The 27892-nt window shown below is 42.2% G+C and overlaps 1 protein-coding gene across 1 annotated transcript in view; it reads left to right on the plus strand.

Annotated features, from left to right (window-relative positions):
• The first annotated feature begins 5050 nt into the window (after positions 1 to 5050).
• The window catches only part of LOC118774297 (gamma-aminobutyric acid receptor subunit alpha-3-like), a 74553-nt gene continuing 51711 nt past the window's right edge, over positions 5051 to 27892 (plus strand). Inside the window, exons 1-2 of the mRNA XM_036523541.1 lie at positions 5051 to 5223; positions 21942 to 22047. Coding sequence (XP_036379434.1) covers positions 21962 to 22047 — 86 coding nt within the window. The 5' untranslated portion in view covers positions 5051 to 5223; positions 21942 to 21961. The remainder of the gene's footprint in view (positions 5224 to 21941; positions 22048 to 27892) is intronic.

A 27892-nucleotide genomic window follows, 5' to 3' on the forward strand; every position in this document is an offset into this window, starting at 1 on the left:
AGAGTGCCTCATAGACCATAGGGAATTCTTCCTAAAGCTATGTTTAATTTACATCAGTTATATTTTCCTTTAATGTACTGGCATTTCTGAGGAAGTGGATTTCTAGGACAAATCACCACAACCAATTTTTTTTTTTTATTTTCCTCCCCCAAATCCCTAATGTAACAATGCTTGGGCAGCTGTCCCCTTTTTCCCTTGACACCTTATAAGAAAACATAGGGTGGTGAATTTCATCACTAAAGGGTATATATTCACCAAAGGCTGATGAATTTATGAAAAACTAAATTAGCTGATATTGCCTGAAGAGCCAGAGTGTGGAGCTTATAACTGCGCTTCAATAAACAACCACGAAATGCGCTCTTTTATGGATGTGAGGCTGTGAGGTCTGGCTCTGGCTTTTCACAAATATCTGTACGAGGAAATTTGTCCTTTCAAAAACATCCTGTTCTGCTGTTTGTTTATTTTCCTCAAAATTATGCAATCAACTGACTGACAAACTACTTATTCTTAATGGTCAAATTGTAATCCAAAAATCCAAAGAAATACATTTACATTTATTCATTTGGCAGACACTTTTATCCAAGATGACTTACATAGGTTACAGTTCTTTACAATGTTATCCATTTATACAGCTGGATATTTACTGAGGCAATTGTGGGTTAAGAACCTTGCCCAAAGGTACAGCAGTAGTGTCCCAGCAGGGACTGAATCGGCAACCTTTCGGTTAGGAGTCCTGCTCCTTAACCACTATGCTACACTGCCACCCCGCTGTATTATATTTTCTTTATTGTACGTATGGTAATGGAAAGGAAATAAAGTCATTTCCTATGTAAAGAGGAACAAATAGGATGGCAGCCTTCGGGTAGAGACAGCAGAAAATGACCTTCAGAATTTCTCTGAAATGAAACTACAAACTCAAAGCTATAACCTACACTATATGGACAAAAGTATTCGGATGCCTGACCATTACATTGTAATGACATTGTATTCAAATACATATATTTAATATGAAGTTGGTCCCCCTTTTGCAGCTATAACAGCTTCCACTCTTCTTGGAAGGCTTTCCACAAGATTTTGTTTCTGTGGGAATCTGTGCCCATTCATTCTGTAGAGCATTTATGAGGTCAGGCACTGTTGTTGGACGTGAAGGCCTGGCTCACAATCTCCGTTCCAGTTCATCCAAAAGGTGCTCGATGGGGTTGAGGTCAGGGCTCTGTGCGGGCCAGTCAAGTTCTTCCACACCAAACTCATCAAACCATGTCCTTATCACATTCACAATGATCACATGGTGTCAATATACATAAAAACGTTTCTGCATGCATTTGCTGCATAATACAAAAGATACCAATGATCAAAGGTAGACTGTAGAGGTGGTGTGGCAAGACTGAGGGGAACACTGATTAACCAAATAAATTATTGACCAGCTCATCAAGCAAACAACAGTAATTTAATCAATGACTATTGATTATTATATTAGAATTAGTTTGAGTTAGTTCATTTATACACACAAACACAAATTAATGTTAGTTTCTCATGTCATCCATTCAATTGGTCTCCTGAAAATGACACCATGATCTGGAATGAGGGTTCCTCATCTGTTATAATGGTCTCTGTGTTAGAATTCACTCATTAATTGTAGCACAGGATAGAGCAGTGACCAACACTTTATTACTGGTTCTGTTTTTTCTAAGGTTTTGTGTGATTTTGGAAGCATTGCGTTTATAAAAATGTGACAGGATAATTGCATTCATTAAGACAACAAAATATATAATTTCCAGAGGGGTCCGTCTTATGGTTTCATCAGATGATGGCCACAGCCTATCACCGTGCTGTCTGGACAGAAATACATTTGGAAGTCTGAACCAATCCTGGTCCTGCATCCTGATGTTGAGGGTCTAGCTGGAGTTTTTCCCCACTCTGGTATTCTACCAGTTATACACCAAATTATGCTATGTGTCATGCACAAATTGAATATGAACTGCAAGCCGGTCTGGTTTAATGTCTTACCAAGTTGGCTGTGTAAATCCGCAGTGGCCCAGAGAGGCATTGGCTAAGAATAGGCGTCTCCTGCTGATAATTCAAGCTTTTCATTTGAGTAAAGCAATGCATGCCGAGTGGAATTTCTTTATGTGGAAGTTCTCTGTTATCCACGTGCACCACAGAAACAAGGCCGACACAAAGCTGGATCTACCGTAAGTGCACCTTAGCAAGGTACAGGCACTCCAGGTAGACTTTTATATCTAAAGTCACCCATGTGACTGATCAGTTCCCAAAACCGAGTTACCATATGGCTGATGCTTATGATACCAATATTTTGAAATCTTGTATGGATCTCAAAGTGCATTCAACAAGCATACTTCTTTTTTCCTTTTTTCCCCTGGAAATAATGCTCTATAAAGACGGCTGTGACAACATAATTGTAAAGGGAGCTATACCAAATAAAAGTTGACTGAAAGATTTATATGTAGTTTATTGGTTGTCCTTGTGTTTCAGGTACCTTTTGTTAGTAATAAAGGGCAATTTCACAGAAAGGGAGACTGAATTCAGGAGAAACTTTTTCATGCTGCTCTTGCAGGTTCCTTTTAAAAGTAATATTCTAAGTGATCAACATTTGCCAACATTATGCCAGCTCTAACCTGAGTTCTATCTGAGAAATTATTGTTTCAGATCCAGAGACAGTCATAACACACCCTCTTTAAACCTATGCTGGCCATATGTCCATATCTTGGGTAGCACACTGCTGTTGTATCCTTTCAGAAGAACAGTTATGTATTGTTTCACAAATTTTTCATGAGACAAAAATAGATAATAGCATTGATTCACTGTGTTCTTGGTAAAAATATTAACTATTTAGGTTGACTTCCAAACTAAAATGCTGCTGTTCTGTGAGACTGTTATCATCCTGTTGTCAGATCTGTCCACTGACTGCAGCAGAGGTGGAAAACCCCGGCTTCAGAAAGTAAAAGTCCTACCATGTATTTGTTCTAGCCATTCACTAAACAAGGTGATTTCACTAATTAGCTCCTCTACCTGGCTGAAGAGTTCTGCTAATTAAATTCAGCTGGTGTAGTGCATGGGTGGAACAAATCAGTGGCAGGACTTTTACTTTCTGAAGCCGGGGTTTTCCACCCCTGGACTGCAGTATGAAAACATGTAATATTGGAATCGGAAGTTGAACAAATCTTATGAGCCTTTCCCCTCTGTTAAGCAGTGATTGATAGACTAGGGTTGGCAGTAAAACACAGGAATCCGTTGGAGGACACAAGACAAGAAGATATACACACACACACACACACACACACACACACAAAAAAAACCTTCCATAAATTTGGCAGCTTTTGTAAGACGGCTGCAGCAAAATAACAGATGTCTGAATGGAAAGTGACTGCCAAGTGCAATCGGGCATAGAATCCTCTTCCAGTGGTGGTGGGCACCCTTAACACGGCAAGCCACTACCTCTCCTCTCCCAGTCAGTTCAAACTGAATAATTAAAGGACCAGCAAGGCAAAGAGATTCATTGGTTCTGATGTGATGGGAGTGTGAAGGTGAGCAGTGATTACTCGGTGCATGTACCTTATGTCTCATCCCATCTGTGGCCTTTATTGGCGATGCACTATCTTACTGTATGCAGTGGTCTGGACAGACTGCATGATGGGATTCTGCAGTTTCGTCCACACTGTGTTTCTTTGGGAAAAGCAGAGCGTGTGCACAACCACACACGAAAGGTTTTCACAGATGCTTTCAGAAAAGATAGCCTCATTACAGAGCTGTTATTATAGATTCAAAATTTGACCTAAAGTCAACTTTATATAACATTTTGTAATAAAAAAAAAATCTTGTGGTGAGTACTGAGTGAGGTGTTGTCCCCTATTTTCCTCCACACTGGGTTTCGTGTAAGGCAGTAGGCATTCCATACTTGGCACATGTATAATATGATGAATTATCTCTAGAATGCATACATTATTCAGATGTATAATATCATATGTATTGTCATGTATATTAAATAATTTAGTGGGAGGGAAGGAGGTATGTACGCTATAAAATTAGCTATGCTATTGGCTTAGAGCCATCTGCCCTTGAGAAATTATGTTACAAAAATTAGAGCATCATGACAACACCTTGAAGTGACATTGACCACTGTAATGGAAATAAAGTGATATACCTCCTCTTTTGCCATTTAAGAACACAGAAAAAAATATTGTTTCATAAGGAGATGCTGTTTGTATTTAAACACCCATTAGAACATCAACATGCATCCTCAACATGTAAGCGTGAACTGTGGAACTCTCATCGCGAGGTATGGTGCAGAGAGATTAGAGTTACGATGGAAAAAGGGAGAGCTAATTCTAAGTCAAGGTCACTGTTGTACTGTGTCACAGAAACAGATGGCATACCTTCTTCACACAAACTCGTCCTGCGACCACCAGACACCGGTATCACGAATGCTTCGGGATGACACGACTTCGGTTTTTCATTTCGGACTGCTGTAATGTGGGTCATGTTTAATGGAAACGGCTGAAATAGGCTAAAGGCCCAGAGGCCATCATTACTTCCCTGTAAATTGTTCGCTTGTCACATTGTTTGTATGGAGGAATGAATTGCGCAGCATTTTATGTTGCTAATGATTTATTACAAATCCTCGTAAACACGTTAAGGCAGCATCGTGATTGTAACCAATTGTTGGAAATTACTGTGGTAGGATTAAGTTGTTCTGTACGCGTTTACGCAAAGACAGTCTTGTGGGGGAAAAAAATCAAATCAACGCGCACTTTTTGAATAGTTTCAGCACTAAATAGATTTTTTTTTACCTGCATAGAAACACGTGGGAAAATGCCCTCCGTAAGTGGTGCATAACATACGTGACAGCACGAACGTTGAAATCCGGTGCGTTCTAAGTGGATGTCTTCTCTCAGTGTTCTCGATAAGATGTGATCCGGCGCGACGGGTTTTAAACCCTCCTCCAGGGGCAAATTTGCTGCCAGCCAGCACCAATCTGAGCGGGGAAGACGGAGGGGGCGGGAGGGCTAGTTTGAAGGGGGCAGACCTTCCACGATAACAGCGCTCTTCCCTCTCCCCCCTCATTTCAGCATCTTTAGCAAACACTTCAAAATCCACTGGCCGTATAAGAATTGCAGGGAAAGTTAGTGGAACATTTAACAAAGAATTGAGACGAACAAAGTCTACAGAAAGAGAAAATAAGGAGAGGAAGAAAAAAAAATACTGGTGAGGACGTTTTTTTCCTCTACGTTCTTGAATGCTTGGTTGCCATAGAGCTTGATGCTAATTGGTAGTGTAATGTACTATGGGTATAATTTAAATGTTTGTGTTAAAATAATGGACCGGTTTCCCTCAGAAAACTAATGTCAGTATAATGCACTACAATGTTTCATTCACTAGCAACCGCATATTGTTTGGTTTCGTTGTGCACTAAAGTGTTTACAGGTTTAACAGGTCTCTTAACGTTACGGTAGCAGAGGGACGTCTGATTCCTATAGAACGTGCAGGTCCTTGCATGGTATCATGAAACCCAAGGTAATAACGGTTTCTGCAAAATTAGGGGAAACGATTCGAAGACCTTAGGACAACATTAGCGGGCGTTATTTATTTATTTATTTATTTTCCAACGAAACGCTAACACCAAGAAAATAATATCTATCCGACTAAACTGTGTTGGAGGAGACATTCTGTTGTTAAACTGACAATGCGACATTAGCAGTCGCACTTGACGAATTACCTTCAAAATGTCCTGGTTTATTATTTTCATTACTTTCCTTTTACGAGTGAGTGAGATTAGGCAACAGTTTTCTCACGAAACGGGCATAACTGGTTCAAATTGCGCATAAGGCATCTGTTTGTTAGGCATCGCAGTGTTCTTAAATGTTGCAATGAATAACCTTGAATGAAATTGCGAAAACTTGTACACCTTTCTTTTTTATATATTGGTTATGATTTAGTTTCGATCGATCGATCGTTATTGAAAACAACCATACACTGAACGTTTGCTGTGCATGGGAAACTTAATCTGGGATTGCTTAATTGCTAAAGAAAAATCTGTTCGGTGTATTCAACGAATCTGTTGGATCCAACTGAACATGTATATTTCCACGGAAAAATACATAGATTCATGCGTTACTCAACTGTGTTTCAATTGCGAGACACATCGAACACCTTGATGAACCGTGGCTGCACGGTATGCCTGTCTTATATCTCATACCCCATTTCTTAAACTGAATGAATCGGTTACCTCCAGAGGGCTGCGCTTAACATTACTCAATATATCAAGACCGAGGTTCCAAAGACAATTCATAATAAGCTTGCACCGGGCCTGCTCCAAGGTAATTTTGTGCTGTGAGTAGTTGGTGTTAGTCTGTAAAGGTGGTGTGTGTGTGTGTGTGTGAGTGACAGAGAGAGAGAGAGAGTCTAACTGTATGGTATTCTTTTTCATGTTTGAATGTATATGAAGCAGTGAAACTGATATAAAACAGCAGTAGATGTTTTCTAGTAGATGCAGCAGTAGATGCATTCTGGAGATGATGGGGGCTAGGGAGTCCAGGCATTGACACCCTTACCCTTCCAACTACGCAGTTACCCTCAGAACGTGGGTTGCAAGTTGAAGCCATTTTATTGGGTGTCCCAAACCATAGGAAGTGAGCTGGAGATGTCTCCTCTACATTTCTATTTTCAGTGACAGTGAACAGGGATGTTCCTTTTATTGAACAGTTTTTTTTGTGCTGTTATTCTTTGTCTTTCCCTGCAACATGCACAAACATTTTCTATCTCACACTGGAGACAAAACTGAAATGTGGTGAGACCAAAAAAAAACAAAAAACATCTAAAGCTGCATACTTTACAGGAGACGAGTTAAAAGGGGACTGATGCATTTTGTAATTCAGCAGTATAATTCCTTCCAAATTTCTGCCACCATATTAAAAGAACTATTTTACTGAGTCTGTGGGAGTATTGTGATTTTGCTTAAGTTGTTATGCCACAATTTACAACTTGCTAGGTAGTGTTGCTGTTTCTTGTTGTGTAGGTATGTTGTTTGCATTCAGGAAGTCAGTGAATAAAAACAATGAAAACTATGTTGCATAGCTGATGCTAGCTAGGTAGATAGAAACACATAGTTTAACAAGCTGTGTTACCAATATGATAAACTCAAGACATATGCAAACTGACTGAGAAACATGACTGACCATAAGTACAGCTAGCTAACCAGTGTGTCTGGTATGACGTTGCCACTGTGCTTATTGATTCGTTGTCAAGGCAACATTGCAGTAAAATTATGATAAATGTGCCGGTCTGACAACAGTCATAGGGTCAGCTTACCTGTAAATGGCATTTCTGCCTCATTACAATAGGTTTCATCATTATGCAGTTGTTTACCATTTGTAAAGCACTGGAGCTGTTTGAGCCGTATCACAGCAATTTATCATCCTCACTATTTGGTTTCAGTGGTGTGTAATGTAATTTGTAAAATAGGACAATAATAGAATTTCTCAGGTTTGCCAGAGCAATTGATGAAGCATTGTGAGGAAAAATATAAACAAGTACAGTGAGCTTTTTTTTAAACTGCCCCCGATTGCTGAATATTTATTAAATCCTATTAACTACCGCCTGTTTATAGCAACTGAAAAGGATACTTTGTGTCCTTTGTAGTTTGAATGGAATACTCAACCTAACTCAATACGGTTAGGTAGGTCTCTGTTTTTTTTTGGATGTTCTGTTTATGAATTAATAATGACTGTTCAACCAAAATCAGACCCGCCTTTCATTGTTTTTGTTTTCCTTCTCTGGGAGGGAATGAGGACAGTGAAAACAGAAACAGTAAACCAGCAGGCTAGCCTGTAACACACACACACACACACACACACACACACACACACATACATGTATGTTGTACAGTCCTCTAGTGCCACTGGTATCCCGCATGGGAAATAACAGCCCTGAGAGAATTAAAAGACTGTTTTACCTTTTCATCTTTGTTTTTATATTGTTGTGATGCTCTTGTGCACTGGTGCAAGGGGCATCTGTTGCAAAATTAATTTGTTACTATATATTAGCACTTTGTCTCACGGATTGGTTGGGACGTGTGAGGTAGGGCCTGTCATTTTGCAGTGCGAAGCTGACTCAGTCAGCACCAGATGAATACAAGAGGTGGCCTGGCACCAGACCAGACTTGGCAGGAGTCACACCTGGTCCCAGAGGCCGTCATGGTTAACACCTGTACCTGAAAGCCATCCGAACCTGGTACGGACTGGTTTTTTTTTTTTATGTTGCAGTCTGAAAGCACCTTTAATCTGGAGAAACCAGTTCTCAGAGGAGGCAAAGCCGAATTTGCAGAGCTACAGAAAATTTCCAACTCCGCTGGGGGTTCTCTGAGGTAGAAAATCATCAAGATTTCAGTTTATTTGTTAGGCCAATTAGCAGCCCTGTTTAGTGATTGGTACAGATGCAGCATGCTCTAGTTCTTCCAAGAGTAGAAAAACAAAGCTTCTCAGAGCTCCCAGGTGGGTCATATTGCAAAAAAGGGACTTTGCTCCGAGCCTGCATTTACATGTTTAATAACATTTTAACAGCATCCGTCTAATACCATTTTAATCACATCCTGCTTAATTTGTTTGTTGTTGCAGCATTAAACCTGTTGTGCAGAGTAGATTTCCATGCAGCTCGGGAGCCCTAATTGCGGCCCATCCCCAGCATCTGCCCTGGCCTCTCTTTCGTCCTCCTGTCTCTGTCTCTTCCCCACTACCCACAAAGCTGCAGAACTCACGGATGGGAAGGCACTCGGAGCTAGACTGCCACTTGCCTCTGTCACTGGCGCTGACAGCGTCAGCTTTTCTCCGGCACTTCATCTGTTGAGAAATATGGAAAAAAAGAACCTTTTTTTTTCAGAGTGGGCGTGAGTGAAAAGCGCACGGTTTAGGTTTCTTTCGATGTTGTAAGAACAGAGGAAGAGATGAACAAACCAAACATGGAAAAACAGCCCTTCTGACAGAGCAGTCAGTGTTACACACACCCGTGTGACTCAGCACCTACCATCAGAAATTCGGCCATTCTCTGGAATATGTCTGTCAGCTTGTGTGGAAGTAAGGCAAGCGAAAAGATGTAGCTTTTGCTCAGTGAATAATGGTTAGGAAAGGATCTTAGTTTGAACATGGTGCCTGAGGTGTGAGGTGGTTGATACGTGTACAGCAGGCTACGCTCACTGCCTGACAGACAGTAAGAATTCTTCCTAATCCCCTGTCTGGAAAAGCGCGTGTGTTGAAGAGGAGCATAGACTGGCCAGACTGCTGTAAGCCCCAGCTCCACTGCTCTGATCTGAAACAAAAGTCAGGCATCGCTCTGGCAAACGTGCTTCGTGTCAGCGGAACTGATGCAGTGGGACAGTGGAAGCTTGTGCGGTATGATAATAAAGATGTGTGACTCGAGGTAATCTGGGGGAGCCTTTTAATGTTGTGAAACCCCTACGGGGGGTTGATTTTAGCGTGTCACTCAGGAGATGGGGATGGCACCGGAGGAGGCAGAGAGGAGAGGGCTAGCCTCAGGCTTTATTTTCAGCAAGCAGGAGAGATGGGCTACCAGGCCTGAGGTTTAGTGCTCTTTTGCTTGGCTGTGATAAAGGTCAGATTTGAGGCAGGTTTCTGCGTTAATATGATCAGATTCGCAAAGTATGAGAACAAGATCGGGGGCATTGTTTTAGGAAGATGCTCTTGCAGTTGCCCACAGCCCTCTCTGCGCTACACAGCTTTGTCTGTCCTAGAAGTGCTAAAGCTGCGTCTGTAACATAAACACATTTAGGCAAACTGCTAATGTGAAATGCTGCAGTGGCTCCAGGGCCTTTTTTTTTTTGCTTCGACTGAAACAGCTTGACACATCTGCATTCCGTGCTCTGCACTAACCAGCTCTCCACAGACTGCACTCATCGTCATATCTCTGTCTCTATAAACACAGGTGGTGACAAATGGTTCTAATGAGGCAGTGTTCCTCTGGTGCAAGCCCCATGCCTCTCGGTGCAGTCAATCAGTGGTACAGTATCTCCCCTCAATCAGAGGAGTCCCTGCGTGGAGGGAGGGCACGCTGGCTCTGCGAACGAGAATCTCATTGCCGCTGACGCTGAATGGATGGAGATGAGCTAGGGGGTCAGCTCCAGATTAACCGATTCTCCACCCGTGCTAATTCTCCGCCTCTACTGGTACTGCGAAAACCCCATTTTCCTGGCTCCGAAGACACTCGGTGTAATTCCAGAAGCTGTTCTTATGGGATGTCTGTCATAGCGGGGGCCCTTTTTACACGTTCGAGGCTCAGCTTGTGTCGGATGATCGTGACGAGGACATGGGAGTGGAAAGCTGGAAACGACCTGTCATTCGTGGAGCCAGCCCGTCTTTGCCGAGGCGGTAACGCGGAGTGACGTTTGTGGCAGATGATTGATGGCGCTGATAGGCCGAGGGGTCCCACTGGAGCCCCGGCGTCTTGTATCGCGTTCCCGCGTCTTGAGGAAGTCATGCATGAGACGAGGTGATGGCACTTTGAAAGGGGAAGTTGTGTTCTCTTCCTCTGGTGACAGAGCTGACAGAACACGCAGGCTGCCGGTGTTCGCCAGGCCGACCTGACACGGAGAGAGCGTTCAGGTTGCTCGCCCCCGGATGGTCGGGGTCAGATCTCTCTCTCTCCCTGATGGCCGGCGCGGTCATCTGCCTTCATCATCCGGAAGAGCGCAGAAAAAACACCTGGCAGAGTGATCTCTCATTGTCAGGCGCACCTGACGCTGGGCTCAGTCAGCATTGCCACTCATTGGAGTCAACGGTAACTGCAGTGCCCATTTTCCTGTGATTCCTATGTGACACAGAGACGTAGAGAGAGAGAGTGACATAATTATTTCATAAATGTATTCTGAGAAGTAAATTAACAGCGCAGTGAGTGAGTTCCTCTGGGGGTGGCATCAGTTAGATTGGGGACCTCGCCTTGCCTCCGTGTCTGCCACGGTCACTCAAATCACCCCACCAGGACTGGGCAGCTGACCCACGTCTCCCTCACACTCGCGAGCGGGGCGGGTGTCCGTCTGCCACGTCGCGCCTGATCTCCGTGGCCCTTCCCCTGAGTCCGCTTGATAGAGTAAGCATTTCATAAAAGCGCTTCTTGACATTTGATGGGGTGGCGCGCCCGCCCCCTCTCCTCGCCCCTCTCCTCGCCCCGCTCCGCCTGTCACCCTTGCAGGCTCAGAGGAGAGCCGTGCTGATTCCGCAGGGTCGTGGGGGTCGGCCAATGGAAAGGCGCTGCTGGGTGAAAATAGTTTTCCACTGTGTACACTTTGGATCCGATTCAAAATTAAAACACCGCCCGTGGAGACCTTTGGCTTTCTTCCCCAACCCCCCATTAATGAGATTGCAGTTTTCAGCTCCGCTGTTCCTGCTGATATGATGGCCTAAATGTGAACAATGGGGGCAACTTTGACTCTCATCTGAAAATTGATTGTGATTTGCTTCAAAGGTCCTGACTGGGGTTGCTCAATTAATACCAATAAACGGCACTCATTGTTTTTTCTCTAAGCTTTATAAAATCTTTCTCAGATCAGCTGTTGTACCAAATTGCCAGAGGAGATTCTCTCTTTCTTTTTCTCCTTCATCAGAAAACACTTAAAAATGGTCTGAATGGCACAATACCGGTTATGTCATTGCATTGTAGGTTCATTGCGAAACTCCTGGACAATATTTTTTGTGTCCTCTGGTCTTCATGCTGTGCCAGTAGTTCCTTGTAGAAATGCCTAATACCATTCTTTTTCTCCTGCATTGTTTCTCATCCCTCCAAGCATTAATATAGATACAGCCCAGCGGCTGTTTTCCATTTGGCTCAGGGAGAATCACGGTTAAGGTGACATTCAGTAAAAACAATACACCTAGTTAATAGAGCTAAAGTGCTGGTTGTCTGCAGACCCACTGAAGCAAAATCACAAGAGATGCACCACCCATCTATATTAGACTACTCCATTCTTTGCTTCTAGGAATATTGATACAAATGATACCTCAAGACCCAGGTTAATTACATTTCGTCAATATTCTTTACTCACAAGCAGAGCTACAACTAAAGAAAGAAACAGAACTTAAGTTCAGCCTCTTGTAAACGTTGCCGCACTCAACCTTGGAGGTTGAGAGAGAGCAGAGAGATCAACTACTTGCATTAGCTATAAAGGGCAAGCTGTTATTTCAACAGAAACAGCCAGGCAATGATGTATAGACCTCTGGTAAATTCAGGACAGAGGATGCAACTTATAATGAGTTTTTTTACCTTTAGTCTGGAAAAAGCAGCGCAAATTCTAGTGTCTCCGCTGAGCCTGAAGGGCTTTTCCATAACGAGCCAAAAATATGATTTTTTTTTTTTTATACGGTGGCCTAGGGAGATGTCGCACTGAATCAGTGCGCGATGACAAACTTTTGAGTGTCAGTCACACATGAGTGAGATGCATCCTCTTTAACATGCTTTTTGTCTTCACCGAGGGCTCAATTTTTGTGCTTCTAGGATGGAGTCTGCAGAAAAATTGCATATCTTATGAAGAAGTGGGTTATCTAAAGAGGAATAAAAAAAAGAAGCGTAAGTAAAAAGATTAAATATGGCAAAAGCATGTGAGAATAAGAGAGAGAGAAAACCTTGACCTCTCAGAGTTGAACGTTTATTGACAGCAACACAGTCACAAAGCTTCAGCTGGAGAGAGCCAATAAAAACTCAAAGGGAGGGCCAAACAAAATGGCTGTAATCTGCAGTCAGGTACACATCTTGACGTTGGTCGTCTTCTCCTTACATGAAGGAGAACAGACATGTCATCATTTATATCATTTATTTATTATCCTGTGAAAGTCCTCATCTTCAAATTTGATATTTCTTTTGATTCATGTTTCTCTGGCCAGACGAATCATGTCATTCCTCTTTCTTAAGCCATTTTTATCTAAGCCATTTTTTTCAAGTGACATTTTGTCACTTTGTGTTTTTATGACACAGGACTGAAATGGGTCCATCCTATATCCAACAGTCTGTGTTTCTCAACTGAGGACTTCAGTCTGCAGACACTGACTACCTCTTACTCACTTTTACATATGTGAGTGCGCACACACACACACACACACACACACACACACACACACACACACACACACACACACACACACACACACACCAGCAGTGTTGCCAGCATGTCTCCCACTGGCAGTCAGAGAAGGTGCTGCATTGTGTTCAGGAACAGAGGATCATGTTGGGAGAGAGGCCACTGTGAGGCACCTGTCCACAGCAGGGCTGTGGAACCTGACATTGACCCGTGCGTCTATGAAGTGTTTTTTTTAGCTCTGAGTCCCGCCAACCAGCCTCTGTCCTCTAGGGTTGGGAGACTATTGTACATTGTATGTAAAACTGCAAGCTGGAGTGCGGTGATGTACAGGCCAATGATGGGGCTGTGAGATATGACATTCCTGGAAATAGGAACACACATGGTAGCATTTCCTCCTCGTTGACCAGGTATATCAACTACGGCTCACCGACAGATGACATTGCTCCCATGTTTCCTGATGATTGTTATGATAGTAATGAGCGTAAATGATTTACTTGTCCTCAGTACGCTATCGTCTTTACACTACGCTATTTCCTTCATGAGTGACAGTATGCACCTGATTCATTGACAGCTTGGTTTTGCTTCAGGACACCAACTGTTTGTAGACTGACACAGATAATATTGTGTAATATTACCACATCTTGTATGATTGAGATCTGAGATCCCTCAAACTGCTGATATTTTTATAACCATCATATACAAAATTAGCAACTCCCTATTTTACGCTGTAATCATGTAATACCTTTGTCCTCCAGAGGGTATCTCTCTCTTTAAATGAATGTTGACAGATAACAAAGCTGGTATTGAATGACAAAAAAGTCACTTGCAGAGATACGGTAAGATAAGGTAGATGTGTGGTCACGTCCCCACTCTCATTCCTGAAGACTGGGATGATTGATTCCATAGCGAATCTGCTAAGATTAGGCTGTAACCTCTGTCCAGCTTCTGCCATCATCATTCCGTGATTTATCACCTGGTCAACCATCGTTGCCTGCGTCTCATTTGAAAGATTATACGCGCATTTTCCCCTTTTGCGTCTCCTTTGTCCAATTTCCTCATCTGCGCCTATGGACACTCTCTCTTATTTGGGGCTCCAGGCTGTCTTCCTCGTCCTTCACGTCCTGCGTCTCTCAATTGTCCTCTGTCTCTGACAAGCCCCATTTCTCATCTGTGACTGCGGGTTCACCTGTGGCCTCTTTTATTCCTGATTAAGGTGTGATGACTCATTGAACGGTTTAGCTGATTTGCATTTGCACATGCAAAGTATCGATTAACGGGATGAAAGCTGATTGCTTCATACAGCAAACAAATGCTTTTTGCGTTTGATTAACGACACTCGTTCACGTGCATGTCGTGCCAAATGCACAGATTTACATTCGCTGATTTGCCAAAATGTGTTTTCCGGATTTGCATTTCATGTGAAAAGAACCATAAATAACCATTTTTCAAAAACACAATTCCTGCCTTAGTTCTGGTTTTTGTCTTTTGCCAACTTCATTAGCATTGTTTCTGAAACTAGAAAAACTAAAATTCAAATGAAGCAATAGGACCCTGCAATTATTTGCGTATACCAAGTAATATACCTTGAAGTGGTTTAGAACTGAAATAATGCAGCCTATACCTTCAGCAGTATCCCAAATGCTACTGCAGTAGCTTCATTACAGTTATAATGGAATTATTCTGAAGGTATATTACATTTCACAAGTTGGGGTGATGAGGTTAACACCCCCAGATAAAAACTAACACAACAGCTTAAGCTTTGCCCCATAACAGCATGAACATGATACTTTCATAAATGTGATTCACATCCCATTGCTTCATAAAACATATAAAACAGCATGCTATAAAATGCCAAATGTATGTGATAGATTTTCCCATTTATTTCAGAAGGTATATTACAACTATATTACATTTGTGTGACCGCAAGGTAAACCATAATGGAAGATACAGCTTCATAAAATGACTGGGCTCCATGTTATTTGTTCTTTTGGTTGTCCCTGCCCTTACTGGCATTTCTTTACTCGGCTTTATGAAAACAATTTATTCCCCACTGAAAATCCCAGCCTAATCTAATGAAGGGAGCTTTTAAGATGCGCTGCCATTCTCCACTGATTTTAGGTCGCCATTACCTCTGTGAAATGTATGAAATTGGTATTGAGTCTGCTGTAGAACTGCTGTTTGGTAAACTTTTATTGACAGTCTTCTATTCTTCTGCTTCTTCTTCTTTTTCTTCTTCTTCTTATTATTATTACTGGTTTTATTCTTTAAACAAGAAGGCATTATGCCACCGATGTTAACGATTGTAATTCATTAATTTATGTATATAACCTAATATATTTTATATATGTTCCAATACTGTTCTTTGTCATGGCACCATGGATTCCTCCCCTGCTGGCAGAGGGATGAAGGACCTCAGTGGTGGTACACCTCATCCTCTCGTGGAGTCTCTGTTTTAGCCGGGGTGTGTTCGGCTGGATGATGTTGCCTCAAAGCAACTGAATGATTCAGCGGTTCGTCTGAAGACTGTTCTCTTAAGCTGTCACTCTTGTTGCTTCATGAATACTGTATTTTCTTTTACACGGGGTAGAAAACAAAGAGCCGACTGAAACAGATTAAAATGGTCAGCAACCGTTGTCAGTCTTTCCGGCAAACACCCCCCCCCCCCCCCACCTTGTCTTGTACTAATCTTTTGGTAACACCCTTCATTAAAGAGTCATATTTAGCAGCCATTACAAATATTGCTATTGGTTCGGTTTTGGTTCATCATGTTTGATATATGATGGGGGCGTTAGCTGCTTATCGTTATTAACTCCCTCACTTCCTCTCTTTGCCCATCCCACCCCATCACCCCCAGCTCTAGTGTTTTTCCTAGGCATTTAAGAATTGACAAGCCACTACTGCACTTTACTGTAATGACAGTCAGTGCCCTCTATAATTGTTTATTGAACTTCAGTACACTTTAGAGGTATATTAAGGCTGTATCTAATAGCCTTGCAAATTAAATTATGCATTTATTGGATGATTAAATTGATAGTTTCATCAAAACATCTAATTTACTTTTTCCACCTGAGTGTTTGGATTGTGGTTTATGATAGTAGCCTCATGCAATGGAATCCAGATGTCTTTGTTTCTCTCAGTGAACAGAGAATATAAATTATTGTGAATATACTGTAGATTACTTTTAATTGCACGGTATGTGTCTGTGATCAGTTTGATTTCAGAACCCAGCACAGTTAGTTTCCAATGAACAAATTGCCCACAGAAAAGATGCATCTTGAGAGAGAGAGTGCATGCAGTGTTGATTCACAGAAATGGATCTTACAAATTTAGGTGTTTTGGTCATTTTATAAGGAGACATTACACAATTGATTGTTTGAGATTGGAAAGCACTGAAGTTAAGAACTTGAATTTGTGAAAATGGAGACAGAAAGAGATGAGCTGGGTAAAAAAAAATTAAACTGGCATTTCCTGCAGAGTTCCATACTAGTTTAAAATGTGTTTTAATGACTTTGGAGTAATTTATTCATAACAGTTTTCATTTTCTTCCCAAAATGGTCTTTTCAACATTTTTGTTACACTTGCCAAGATTCATCTCTGGAATTTGCATAAGAATACAGTCTCAGGGAAAAAAGCATTAAGACAATATTAAGGAAACTAACCATTGCCATTGCAGACAGTATGCTTTTAGTAACACCTGAACAGAAGAAAAAATTAGTTATATTATTTATTATTTATTATTCATATAAATTTGTATTTGTTGGACCCCCCCCCCCCCCCCCCCCTTCAGCCCAACCTTGGAATTACCAGTTTAGCATTCGGCTCACCTCACAATGACACCTTCATTCAAACCCACAAGAAGCGCTCAAGAGAGGCATGTACAATCCTCCAACACACTTTATCTCCAATACTTCATCTCTCGCTGACGGCAGTGTAGGAATTTTTAAGATCCTGACCAGTCACTGGGGTGTGCTAATATGCAGTGGCAAACTCAACCAGCCAACTTAAGTCCACTCTACTCCTCATTCAGGACTGTCAGTCATACTCAGCTAATGATATAGACCGTGTTTGAACTAGCCTGCACTTCGGCCGAGCCTCTTGGGAAATAAGGAGCTGTGTGTACACCCCAGGAATACTAAAAAAAAAATAAGGCATACAGCACTGCAGCCACAAATTGTTGTAAAGCTCAATACTGTCTTTTGTTGAAGGGAGATGACAACATTTGGGCCACCCAGTTCTTTTGTAAAACCAGACAAAGACCTTTGTGGTTGAAACTTTTGTCACTTTTATTCAATGGAGGACACAGGGGAGCTTTGCAACAGAGAGCAGGCCTGCATCCTTATTCCTTTAGAAAGACTGAAGGTGCCATTCAAAATGCATTCTATACTGCATTAGATTTTACTCCTTTGGATCTGGTCTCCCGCGGAGTTGACAGAGGTTCACTATTTTCATGCTTAGGATTTTCACACTTAGATTTCACATCTGTGTGCAATGGCTATCAAATGAGCACAGTCCTATCAAGATGTCCATCCAGTTGAATGAATTATGATGTATGGAATGATGATGACATCAAAAGCACATATCTGAGGGCCGGGGACAGTGCAGTTGAAAGGAGTAAAGAAGAGTTTATGTTATTTATAGATGTATGGAACAGTCTAGAACATTCTCTCTGTGTTTTTAATGCATTATTTCAGCTGTTAAAATCAGTACAATCAATCTCCTTATGTGCCGTTAGTATATTATTGATAGCCGATTAGCAGTAGTGTGGCAAATTGTTGCAACCGAAATCAATAATTCAGTGCAGGACCTAATTTGAATTGGACCTTTGAAGAACTGGAAAGTAAATTTGTATTGAGCTCATTTTTTTCTGTCTGACTGTGCCACTCAGATTGTGGCATTTTTGTCTAAACACAATTCAGTACATTTTTTTCCATGTTTGTGTAATGGTCCTTTGGTCTTAATGGAAACAAACAGCCAGAAAGACAACTTTCTTGGGAATACATTATGTCTTCAGGCCAAGGTTTGGTCTTTTTTCTGTTTCTTTTAATCCATGAACACCGAAAGCGTTCGGGTTGGATCTGGTGGATGATGGTGAATTTGACGCAATTGAATCAGATTGCTCCAGACAATCCAAGCAAAGTCTTTGAGTCTGTCAGAATGGAGGGTTTCATAAGAATTTCAGGGTTCATAGGGGAAAGCTCTTGCCAAACACAAACAAAAGACCGCCCAGCAATTTCCTGTGCACTGCCAAAAAAAAGAGTGAAAGTATTTGTGATAAAAGTAAGATTAAAAAAAAAAAAAACAGTAATAAATCCCAAAAATTCTGAGGAGCCCCACAGAATGATTTTAACATCTTTTTAACTCAAGAAAAAAGCCAAGAAGACGACAGCATTTGGGACAGGTGTCACATTGAAATGCTTAAATGGTATTCAGCAACCCTGCGTTCAGGGAAGCTGTGGGCGGTTTAACGCTGGTTAGCAGCGTTTCGCGATAACTTTGTGGGGTGTCCTTTCTATTGTCGCCGTCGCGGTTGTCATCCTCTTCGTGTCTGCGTTCTGTAAGTGAAAGTGTCCTCACCTGGCAGCTTGGAGAATGCGTGCAGACACCTTCCTCTGCTCCCAGCGCAGATCTATGCCAGTCCTGTCATGCTGTTGCCCTCCATGCTGTGTTGGTGGCCTGCAGTTAATTTTAGTGGAGAGTTGAGTTGACACAGTTTGTTCTTCCTGACCAGGGTCTGCGGGTGTGAATTGGAGCAGACATTCCCGTGTGCCCATTCAGGGGGTGTCTTTTCCCAAGGTAGTGCTTTGATAGGTGTGTGTGTGTGTGTGTACGTATGCAAAGACCGAAGGGGGGAGGGGGGTTGAGTAGACCTGATAATCCTATTCATGTATTTGATCCTTCTGAGCTTATAAGAGTCATTTACATGCTGTGTCATTGGGATGGCTGCGCTGCCCTGCATTTAGATTTTGAAGGACCCACCCATGACTTTGGCTTCATCATCTTTGTAACATGACCCCGGTGCACTGCTGCATTTTTAGGGCCTTAAAATGAAATATGATTCATAATTTCTGTATGCGCCAGAGATGCTGACCTCCACGCAAGCAGAATGTGCCTGTTGAGAGAGCAGAAATGTCCTGACATTAGAGATGGCAATTTCCAATAGATATTAAAGGGCAAGGAAATGTTAGCTCTGGCTATACAGGGCTGCTGTCCCATGGGTTTTATTGGCAACATGAAATCTCTAGTGTCTAATGATTCTGAATTAGTTTTAGTACAGGCCCATCAATACATTAAAAAAGGACATGATTAAATGAAGTCATTTAGATCTCAACTGGAATGGAAACAGAACAGCCCTGCACAGTGTTTTCCTCCTTATGTAATAAGAATGTCGGCAGATCAATATGGTCTGGGTTTTGTGTGCATGCTTGCATGCATGTGTGTAACCAGATAAATTGATTGTACACATGTTCCTTTGCTTTGAAGTGTATCACTTTGATCTATTGGCAGGCAACATGGGAAAAAAAACCTCTAGATTAGTATGATATTATCTGCTGTGATAATTATTGTACCCGATGACTAAACTGAAACTATCACTGATGTGCAACACCTGGCAGTCACCGCACTCGTTCCATTCCTGTGTTCTGGTAATTGAAAGTCTGGCCCCCTTAAAGAAAATCTATGTCTGAACCTCGACCACCGTGGAATGGCCGATGCACTCATCCAGGACACAGTGATTGGTTACTTGTGCGCTCTCCACTGCCCTGGCTGTAAGAGCAGGGGGAGATTCATTATTGGGGAACCCGAGTGTGATGTGGATCCACAGTATTACTCCCCCACACTGATCGGTCATTTTGATGAACAGGGCTTCTCCTGATCATAAAAAAAAAAAATGGAAAAAAAAAGCACACAGCACCCACAGCACAACGTTATAAAGGGAACATTAATCTTGTTATCCTCCTTGTCCTGCAAGACCACACAGCAACAGACGGCAGCTCTGTAGCATTTGAACGTAGACAGGTTTTGCATGGAGATAAAGAGAGAGGGACATGATTGACCTTCTCCCAGCTCCGAAAATAATGAAAATAGCAACACACAGGCACACTGCACATAGTGAGAGGAGGCAGACCTGCTTTTCTACGGTACTCCAGCTGTGGTGCAAAGGTGGCGTTCGATGGATTTCCTTCTTGCATCGAAGAATTACGTTTACCTTTCTCATTACAGGTTGTCTGCATCAGCGCATTGATTCGGTGCACATTGATTTAGCTTTTGAATCATCATCTGACAACCCCAAAGATGCAGATATAAAGCACACACCCCCAATGGCAGCTGAGTCTCATCCTCATTATAGGAAAGTTTTTTTTTTTTTTTTTTTTCGCGTGTGTCACAGCCGGAATGTGTTTTGTGTGCTTTTTAAATGGCGTGGAGGTCGGTATTTATTAATCGAAAATGAAACCATGGACGAAGGACTTATTAACTCCCCCGGTGAAGCTGTCTGCCCTTCTTGGTCTGCTAATTTGCACTTCTGCTCTGTACAACAGAACACAAACTGAACAGCTGAACGTGGTCAAATCGAATGAAGAGCGACAGCCAAAATGACCGGTGGCTTTATTTTTTAACAGATTCCCACTTTTTACCTCAAGGATAGCCAGTAAAGAGAGCTGAGCTGGCTTGAACTCGTAATTCTGGTTTTATATGATGGGCGCTAGCACTTCCTTGCCCTGAGCGTTTTATTTGCGCACACTGTGCAGGTTTGTTTGATTTAAATAATTCTATAAAGCTTTCTCCTGAGCGGCCAGTCAGTGTTGTTTCTCTCAAGAGCAGTAGATTACAGCCGCATTACAATATGACCTTGGAGAGGAGGAGCGGTCCACAAATTGCAGTGGGCTGCTGGTGGGGGACGCACAGAACCGAGCTTCTCGTGGATTTGTGTGCTTCAGGAGCTGTTCTGTTTATGAGGTCCATAGATTTCACAGCCCTTCGTTTGGGGAAAAAAAACGACAACAAACAGGGTTTTAGGAGAAACAGAATGAAGCCCCATGCGCAATTTCTTGTCCCTGATGCTTCCTCTAAACAATCTGCAGATGTTGAAATATTCATATTTGTTTTGCCTTCTCACCTGCTTATTTTTTTCCTTTGCTTAGCAGATACCCCCATCCATGGCAACTTATAAGGCTTACATTTTTACACATCATCCATTTATGCAGTTGGATATTTACTGAGGCACTTCACGTTTAGCAGTTTAAGCGCCTTACTCAAGGGGAAAACAGCAGTGCCCCAGTTGAGAATTGAACCTGGAACGTACAGGTTATGAGACTGCTGCCACTCTGTCACTTGTTTGTGTAATAGGTGCTAGAAGTTGAGCCGTATGGGAAATGTCTAAAGCATAGATCTTTTCCCAATACCAGCTGTACCATAGTGCTGTCTCTGAGGACACGCAAACCTGCTAGTCATAAAAAGCACAAGAGAGTCTTACATTTCCAAGGCCTTGGGGAAGCAGTCGAATCGTTTTCTGTGATCGCCTCTGTATTTAATGTTGTTACTTACATGGATTGCTCTACGCTATCGCAAATGGAAAGGCTGCTCCTTTCAGTACGACGCATAATATTGACTTGGGAAAATGTTAAATCCATACAGAGCTAATCCTCGAGTGCATTTGTAGAACTGTGCATGGCCCACAGTGCTTACATTCACAGGGCTGAGTGGTGGACGCTTTCAGAAAATGCTAGCGTGCTGCTTTTTGTGCACGGAGAAGCTGTCAACAAAGTATTTACCAGTTATTGATGAAATGGAATCTAAACACTTGGCTAATGTGTTTGCCCCTGTGTTCCCCTTCCGTCCCTGTCTGTTGCAGGAGTTTGGGCAGATACTGAAATGGCGGGTGCCCTCCGAAAACTCGCAGCGCTCATCCCGGGAGTCTGGATGGTCCTGATGCTCCTGAACCCGTGTGCTCAGTCTGGGTATGGTGATTCAACTCTGTCCTGCTTTGCCTTATCCTTGCCATGTTGAGTCTGGTGGCCTGTGGTGGAACTAATGCAGGCAGTAATAAGGTTCTGTTATTGTAACCGAGCTTTATGATCTGCAAAATGGCGTTAGAGTCAGACTTCAGCGGGTGTAAAGGGCTCGCAGGAGTGGCCACGAATTGGATTTTTTTTTTTTTTTTTGGCAAAACAGACCCCATTGCAAGAGTGACTCAATAAACCTGGAAAGAGACACTGAGGCTGGGAACCTGAGGGAGGCCGAGACAGCGGCTTAGCCCAGATTGCCTTGCAATCGTGCCAGTCAGATTTTACTGCCTATTAGCACATTTGTAATTTCATAATTGTAAAATTACCTTTTAATCTGGAGTTTCCCCGGGCTGGAGTTCCGCGGGGATCTCACATAAAAGTGATATTAGTGCAAAGGCCCAACGAGCGACATGTCTGTGGAGCCAAAACCAGATGGTTATTGACAAAATGACAAAGAGTACTCACCCAATGGGGACTCCAAGACAAGGAGCGTGTATGTGTGTGTACTGTATGTGCGTGACAGTTTGTGTGTATATGAGTATATGTTTCCTGGATGCTCATGCACTCAGGTCATAATGATACATGACTTCTTCACACTAACCACACCTGCTACCCTGCCACTGGCAGTGTAATCCGTCAAGGAAATATATTGATTATAAATTCCCTGTCCAATCATGCTATGACAGCATTGGGAAAGAGAGTTGCTAAGAGAAGTAGAGGAGGATGGTATGGCCACTTCGGTTCTTCCCAACATGCACATCAGGAAGTAATTTTTAAAAGTCCCTGTCTTTGGAAGCTGTTATTCATTTTATACTGTGTCAGCAGAAAGAGGGAAAGATGGGATGACTCTGATTTAATGTGACATCACACAACCTGCTCCCCTATACAATTTTTTCTTCCACACCTTTCAAATAAATCCTCTCCCATGTGGAATACATCATCCCATTTGGCTGATTTAATCAGCAAAAAATGGATGGGTACAGCATTTTCTTTTTCAGACACACAGGTGGTGTGGTAATATATGGAGATCTTGCTTTTTATATTAAGTCTTGCTGCATGTACATTGTGTATGTGTGTAATGTCCCATTCAATGAGAAACACAGGTCATAACGTGGTATTGGATGCTTACCCTTTCTGATTCAAGTTACCAACATTAAAGACATCATTTAAGCATTATCTTCAAAAATTTCAGAATCATTTATTAGTATATACATTAAATAAATCAAGACTGATGGCATTTAAACTGAGGCTGGTTGTTTCTCAGTGCTGCCCTCTTTTTATCTTATATATGTTTTCTCATTACTTAAACAGTGACTTCACAGATAATGTAAAATTCAATATTGTTCCTTTACGCCATGGGCTGCTCGGAGGAGAAATCTCCATTACACTTCCACAAGGCTGTCGTGCTCTGACGTCAGCCTCTGACATTTCTTCTCTAATGCATGAGCAGTGAGTGAACGTATGATTTTCAATTCCCCCGCAGCGAGTCAGGATTCTCTTCTGTCTCCCCGCGGGCCTTCGAAAACATCTGCAGGTCACTGTCCTGAATCATCTGATCCACTTGCTTTTCATTCAAATATTGATGTTTCGTAAAAAAATTTTGTCAGACATCTCACTTCATTCCTTTCTGCCAACCTAAAAAGTTCACATCCCATTTGCCTTTTAGCCTGCTGCTAAAATGGGTACAATTTCAGATTGCACACAGCAAGACAAACCAACTTGTTATACAGAGTGCAGGATAAATATGCAACAAAGCATTTGGCTTAGTATTTGGCATTTTCTATTGGCAAATATAGGGGAGAGGCGGGGCAATGGATTCTTGGCTTTGTATGAGGCCTAGATGTTGGCTAAAAAAACCACAGAAGGAGTTCAGTTTGCTCATGTTCTTAATTATTAAAACAAATTGAGTTTTTTTTCCAAAGGAACATTTACTATAGATAAGGTAAGAAACAACTGATTCAGTCTGAGATTTTCAGTGAAGTTAGCCCTCACTGTGAAGTGAGATCTAAATATTCTCATTTATTTGGCTGACCCATTTCTCGCTGTATCTGCATAGGCCCTTTCTGCAAATCTGAAAAACTCTACAGTATCTGTGTTTTGATAAGCCTTCCTCTGATCTGCAAGCTTTTTGTTGCCTGGCTTCTTTCAGACAAAGTTTAATTTAAGCCCCCCAACGTCCACCCCCCCCCCACACACACACACCAACCGCCCCCCCCCCCCCCCCCCCCCCCCAGGAGTGACAAAGAAACCCTTGAATTTCCCATTATTAATATGGTTATGTGGAGCCTTTCGGTATCTGGAAAAAAATAAATACATACAAAAAATTAAGCGAAAATATATGGACGGCCTGCTGTGCTTCGATCAAGGTTAGTTCTGCCTTTTAAAAAATAATACTCCAGCATGTCTTAGCAGAGATTAGATGTGCTTAATGTTATGCGAGAGCTGTTCTTTTCTCTCGGAAATTGGATCAAATTTTTCTAAATATTATTGCACACGCATTATGTACGTGCCACCACCTACCTTTTCTGACACTTCTCCAGAGCTTGCCAAGTGAAGCAATAACTATATAGGCTGTTTCCTTACGCTGCGTATGCTCGTGATATTTAAGCATCAAAGGTTTCCCCCTCAGTGCTTTATGGTCTTGAGAAGCCACAAATATGTCCACAAACATGTCTTTAATATCTGCTAACATTCGCTCGTCGACTCCAGGCACTGAAATTAAGCTTTTCTTGGGGCAGATCAAACCGAAGCACGCTCCCATTGCATACTAAAGAGATGCCCTCCATCATTGGAAGTTTGAAACAACAAGCACGCCCTGCAAGCTTCGCGCGGAAGATTTTATTTAGCAAAATATCGGCAAGCCTCACCTTGCGCTTCATTGTTCAGGCCCCATTGTGATGTTGCCTCTGTTTCTGGAAAATTTGCATCTAACTGAAACCATAAGTGCACGACCATAACAGCCATGACAAAGTTTGCAAATAATCCCTTTAGACTTCAGAGCACCAGAGTGCTTATACCTCCGGAGTATCTCTCCACATCAGCAAAGCTGTCTTCTCCAAGTCCTGCTGGCCTGCTGATGCTCACCGATACCATCGCTCTGCTCCAAATCGGCTTTGCTACAGTGCAGGCTGGAGACTTTGCTAATGGATAAAGTTGTCACAGACAAATCCCCTATATTAGGTTCTGTCCCTCCATGCATCCCTTCAATCCCTCACTGCACACGCTGCTGATAGGCAGGACTTGATTAAACTATTGCTCAACGACGGTCCATCTTTTACATATGAATGAGCAGCGAGCGTTTGTTTCAATTCTGTTGCAGGTTGATGCCATTTTCCCCCTCTCACCTCCAATCCCGCCAACCTGCACCCCACCCCACCCCACCCCCCTCTCCGGCCTCCCTCCACGCGCTCATACTGAGCCCAATCACGGCCTAACGAGTGTGGACAGCCAAACCCTATTTTGTTGTCTGTTTTGTTTGGAGTCGGTTTCATTGCCACTGGTCAAAGTGACACAAAATCAATTGCTGCTGAGCAGACTGTTGTACGCAGAATTCGGCCTCCTTTTAGTATACGGATTGGGTGTGTCACCAGCCGTGAGGAATGTGGCACTTGCAGCCGTGACCCAGCTAACAAATAACATCGTCTCAGCAGTTGTCCTGGCGTTCCTGAAGTTGCTATCTCACAGAAATGGTGTGAGAACGTCATTTGTTAGCTGAGAGCTGCTAATTTAGACAGCCACATCACTTCTGCGGCCTCCCAGCACTGATTATTTTCTGAGGTGAAACAGTGCATGAATATATTAACAATGTTATAAGTTAAAAAGTAATTGCAATACATTTTAACATTTGTCAGAATGTTTCACGAAACAGGTATGCCATCCTTATTTATGTGCATACTTAACACATACATGTGTAGCACAGCATATTGTAACTATGTTGCACAAAACATACTGTCATTCTGTGTACGGGATTTAAGCCTCAGTAATTAATGTATCGGTAATATTTGACATCCAGTGTGATGTACTGCCCTTTTGTGCATTTTTATTCTGTTAATAACATAGGTGATTTTTGGTGTTTCCTTAATTATATTGCAGAGATATGACACACAGCAGAGGACACGCCGATTGCATAAAGGACACGCTGTGTGAACGTCGAACTGGGCTTTCATTTTTTACAAGAGCAGGCAATTGAATGATCTGTCATTGCACCATCACTAAATCGCTCAAGTGAGAAGGTCTCTCTCTCTGCGAGAGCAGGTCTTACTTGGTTTGTCTGGACAGCCCAATTTATATATTTAGTTGGCGTAGTTAACGGCACGGCATCTTTCAAAACATCTTTGAATAAAAAAAATGAAATATGGTTAGAGAACATACAGTATACACAGCATACATGTCTTGAATCCATTGTAGTATATACTTGAAAACAAGCTGCAGTTGTTATCGTATTCTCTACCTCATATTACGTTGCATTATTTGCTTATCCGCACTTGCTCAAGGTCATAACAGCAGCACCTAACCAGGGAATTGAACCAGCGACCTGTGAATTACAAGCCCTGACAGTTTTCACTGCACCACACTGCATTTGATATGGGTTAGCAGAACCTCCATGTCATGTTCTTAACTGAGCTGTTGGGTGATTTTTAAGTATAGAGCGATGGTGAATGCTATACACCAAGCCCATTTCCAGAATAACGGGAAAGAGTGGGTTTTCTTTCTCGTTGTTTTTTTTTTTTCTCCCTAATGCTGTATGCTGTGCATGGCTTATTGATCATGCTGCTAACTGCCCAGTTTTTTTGGCAGAAAACTAATTCCAGCATTTTGTAGACCAGTTGACATATAGGAGAATAGATCTGTCAGGTCTAAATCTCCTAATTGGTGTACTTTGAGTAAGTTCTTGATTTATACCTAACTAACATCACTGGAATCAGATTGCAGTTTCAGGATGCCCTAGAGGGGGCAGGAATGAGCAGATCAATCATGCTAATTAGTGCCCCGCAACTTATTTGGGAAATTCTCTGTCTCTTGAAAACAAATTGTGTTGTTCCTTTTTTCCATTAGATGTTGCACTGCATTAAACTGCAATTCGTGGAGCATGGAAGTTTCTTGTAGTTTTGTTTTGTTCACGCAAATGAAATAACTGGAGAGGACATGCAATCGTATCAGTGTATTTGCAGTATAGGTTGTCTTCTTCTAGGGCTCCAAAAAATGTTTTAGTGAGTCTTACTGTTTACAGTGGTTGTCTTACAGTGGTCCTCTGAGGTGCTGTGTCCGATGTTAAAACGTAAAGTGAAATCTGGGTTAGTCCTGTCAAGGTCTGAGTCAGACTCAAAGAGGTCTTCAGCCTTTCTTTCCTGATTGCACCATTGGACAACCATGGACATACTGCGGCATTCCTATTTCAACACACTTTCATCACGCTTATTCTCATTTCCTGTTCTCAAGGATAAATACCCCAGCTCTGTTTTAAACCAGTCAGAGGAAAACTGCATTAAAACGAGCCATACCACCTTGTGTTTTTTTTTTGCCTGCAAGATCTCAGTGACCTGGTAAGGAATTGGATGGCAGAATTCCTAGAAAAATCCATCAATGAGATTGGACTTAAAGTCTGTGGTGCATATTACCAAAATTAGGGCTGTTAACTCTTCTCTTCCCAGCCAAATTTGAAAGCTGCCTGACTTAGCTTGGCGGCTTTGTCATCCGTTACACTTGCTTAGTTATATAAAGCCCTGTCATCCCCATCTCAAGACTTCTCCTCAAGGCATCCTTGCTCAAGAGAGTTCAAAGTTAAGTACCCAGTCTA

This window comes from Megalops cyprinoides, chromosome 3 (assembly GCF_013368585.1).
Source record: "Megalops cyprinoides isolate fMegCyp1 chromosome 3, fMegCyp1.pri, whole genome shotgun sequence".
In the NCBI taxonomy this organism is placed as follows: domain Eukaryota; kingdom Metazoa; phylum Chordata; class Actinopteri; order Elopiformes; family Megalopidae; genus Megalops; species Megalops cyprinoides.